Genomic DNA, 3001 nt, shown 5'->3' on the forward strand with positions numbered 1-3001 from the left:
TGGGTGTTGTTCTCTAAAAATGTCTATCATATCTAGTTCTTCCATTAATTCGATTATCTTATCCCTAGCCTTTGGATTATTTATATGTCTATAATTTTGATCATAGTCTAAATCAGGATTCAGAACCAAATTAAAATCACCACATACAATAAAATATTCATTGTTATACTCATTAATAGCATCTACTATTTGTTCATAAAAGTGTGGCCTATCTATATTTGGACCATATAGTGTTATTAAAGTTACCTCTGTTTCTCCTATTAATATATCTAAAGCAATAAAGTTCCCTTCTGTATCTTTCTTTTCATTCCTCACCTTCATTTCAAAATTATTATTAATTAAAATTGCAACCCCTCTTGAATTTGATCTAAATGAACTGAAATGACAGGAATATCCCCATTCTGACCTTATGATATTTTGCATTTCAACAGTAAAATGTGTGTCCTGAATACAGTATATGTTATAATTCTTATTTCTTAAATATGAAAATACATCTTTCCGTTTTCCCTTATCACACAGGCCCTGGCAGTTTGCTGTTAGTATCTTAATTTCTTCCATGATATGTACATAAAAAAATCAAATTTGTATATGTCACCTTGTCAGTGCTATGACACCATAGAGACACAAAGAAGAAGAAAGTAAAAGGAAAGAACAGATTGAGTGATAGAAAGAAGATAATATAAACATACATTAATATAAAGTCAAAAACGGGGACTGACGCACTGTCAACCATACACACTAACACTAAAATTCCTTAAAATTGTTCTCATCACCGGATGTTATTGTCGTGACCGGATATTTGGTATTACTTGATTGGTTATTACCAATATCAACGACATACTTCAAGCAGGCAGTCACACCTATCTGGATATCCAGGTGATAATAAAAAGTCTTTTAGAAATATTTACCATCAATTCCCATCTGGCCCTGTTTGACACGCTCTGGCGACGGCTCAAAACACTTGATTATATGTAGACAGATATCTTTGGTTATTCTCGACATCTGAAAAATTATGCAAAGTGTTAGCTTGCAGAAATATTAAACAACTATGGCCGAAGAATGTTTAAAACTCTGCACTTAAGGACTCCCCTTTATTTTCTCTTTTACATAATTGTAGCACAAACTGACAAAATTTACTATGGATAGCTCAAGTGGTTAGAGTGACTATATTCCAGGTGTCAGTCAAAAAGCTGTTGTTAACATTTTTGTAAATTTAATTCATTTTTATCATTTTTTCATAACAAGTTCCACAATACATGGTTTTTCATTAAGAAATTCTTTATTGAAGCTATTGTTAAGCAAGTTAAAAGTTCCCAATTCATAGCAAGAATTTAACCCTTTTTAACTGGTACATGTACGGGGATCTTAAAAAAGTGAAAAACAAAGTTATGATCCAATCATAAGGCCTCAGTTTCATAAATGTTCCTTATGATTTGCCATAGGAAAGCATTATAAATCTTCCTACCTTAAGACTCCAATAATGCTTTCCTACAGGAAAACTTAGTCGAGAGAATGGCTTAGTTTAACATAAGGTACATAAATTAAATTTTTCACATGAAAACATTATTGAAATTACAGAAGAAAAAAAATCTAGAATAAGTTAAGATTTGCCCTAAAATCTATAATATCATAAGGGATAACTAAACTTGTGGAATTCTCTTTAAATCAAGTCACGTTCATGAAACCAGCACTTAAGCTTGTTGACATTACTCCATATAGCCATAAATTTTACTTGAGTTCATAGAGTACGCTCTGTCATGTACTATTCACTACAACATACTGAAGTAGGTAGTAAAACATACTCAATCATTAAAATAATTCACATCCCTGCAAGTCGGGGGTCGAGACCCACTGCATGTATAGTAAGAGGCGACTAAGGTGGGGAACCCCTGCAGAATTGGAGATTATTTTTTGTGCCCTCTAATTGGGGGTTATTTTTTGTGCCCTCTAATTGGGGATTTGGTTTGGTTTGTTTGTGTTTTATGTCCTATTAACAGCTGTGGTCATTTAAGGATGTGCCAGGTGTTGGTGGTGGAGGAAAGCCTGAGTTCCCGGAGAAAAAACACAAACCTGCGGCAAGTACCTGGCGACTGCCCCACGTAGGTATCGAACCTGCGGCCCAGTGGTGGAAGGCTAGTGGTAGCAGAATGTCAGACGCCTTATAACCACTTGGCCACCACAGCCCCTTCTAACTGGGGACACAATAGCAACCAAAATTAATCTGCTGTACAGTTGCAATATTTTGGATCTTCACATTTCTCTCTACTTCTAATTTAATGTTTATTGCTAAGCGCCTCACTTTTGGCTTAAATGTTGAATGTTTGCCCAGGTCAGGCCATATTGAAATACCAAAGTCCTTAAAAATGGTAGTTGTAAGGGTTAAAGCAACAACTGGTCCACCCGTTGTCAGTATAATGTGACCGGGCGGAATACTGTGCTGGGTACCTTCAGCATGGTATTTCAGTGAGATAGCACCATAGAACAAAGGCATCATATCTGTGCTATAAAAAGGAGGCAATAACACCAACATACCCTGTCTCCAGCACACAAGCACACATACCCTACACACATGGAGGCACGTCCTTAAATGACCTTAGTTGTTGATAAACCTTGTACAACAAACCAACCAACCATCCATTCTTCATTAGTTTGATGAGAAGTTTTAAAATAAATTGTGCTGCGTTTTCAAATCACAGGAATTTTGGTTTATAATGTTTGAATTCATTTATTCTGGCAACCAAAATGATTACCAAATTATCTGACATGATAAACAAATCAATGAATATCTTGTCAACCTTGTGGACTTACCCCTTGTACCGATTCCATAAAGAGGAGTAGATCATCAGTTGTGAGGAACATACCATTACTAGCATACCTGTAACATAGAGGTACATACCGTTACTAGCATACCTGTAACATAGAGGTACATACCATTACTAGCATACCTGTAACATAGAGGTACATACTGTTACTAACATACCTGTAACATAGAGGTACATAC

At 35.5% G+C, this 3001-nt stretch overlaps 1 protein-coding gene across 4 annotated transcripts in view; it reads right to left on the bottom strand.

The window, feature by feature from the left end:
• The window catches only part of LOC110454444 (inactive phospholipase C-like protein 1), a 69925-nt gene that overhangs the window by 44183 nt on the left and 22741 nt on the right, over positions 1-3001 (bottom strand). For all 4 annotated transcript variants that reach the window (XM_021503943.1, XM_021503941.1, XM_021503945.1 and 1 more), the window contains exons 8-9: positions 2809-2875; positions 909-1002 (exon numbers count right to left, since the gene is read on the bottom strand). In XM_021503943.1, the coding sequence (XP_021359618.1) occupies positions 909-1002; positions 2809-2875 (161 nt within the window). The remainder of the gene's footprint in view (positions 1-908; positions 1003-2808; positions 2876-3001) is intronic.

This window comes from Mizuhopecten yessoensis, unplaced genomic scaffold (genome assembly GCF_002113885.1).
Source record: "Mizuhopecten yessoensis strain PY_sf001 unplaced genomic scaffold, ASM211388v2 scaffold7841, whole genome shotgun sequence".
NCBI classification, from domain to species: Eukaryota; Metazoa; Mollusca; class Bivalvia; order Pectinida; family Pectinidae; genus Mizuhopecten; species Mizuhopecten yessoensis.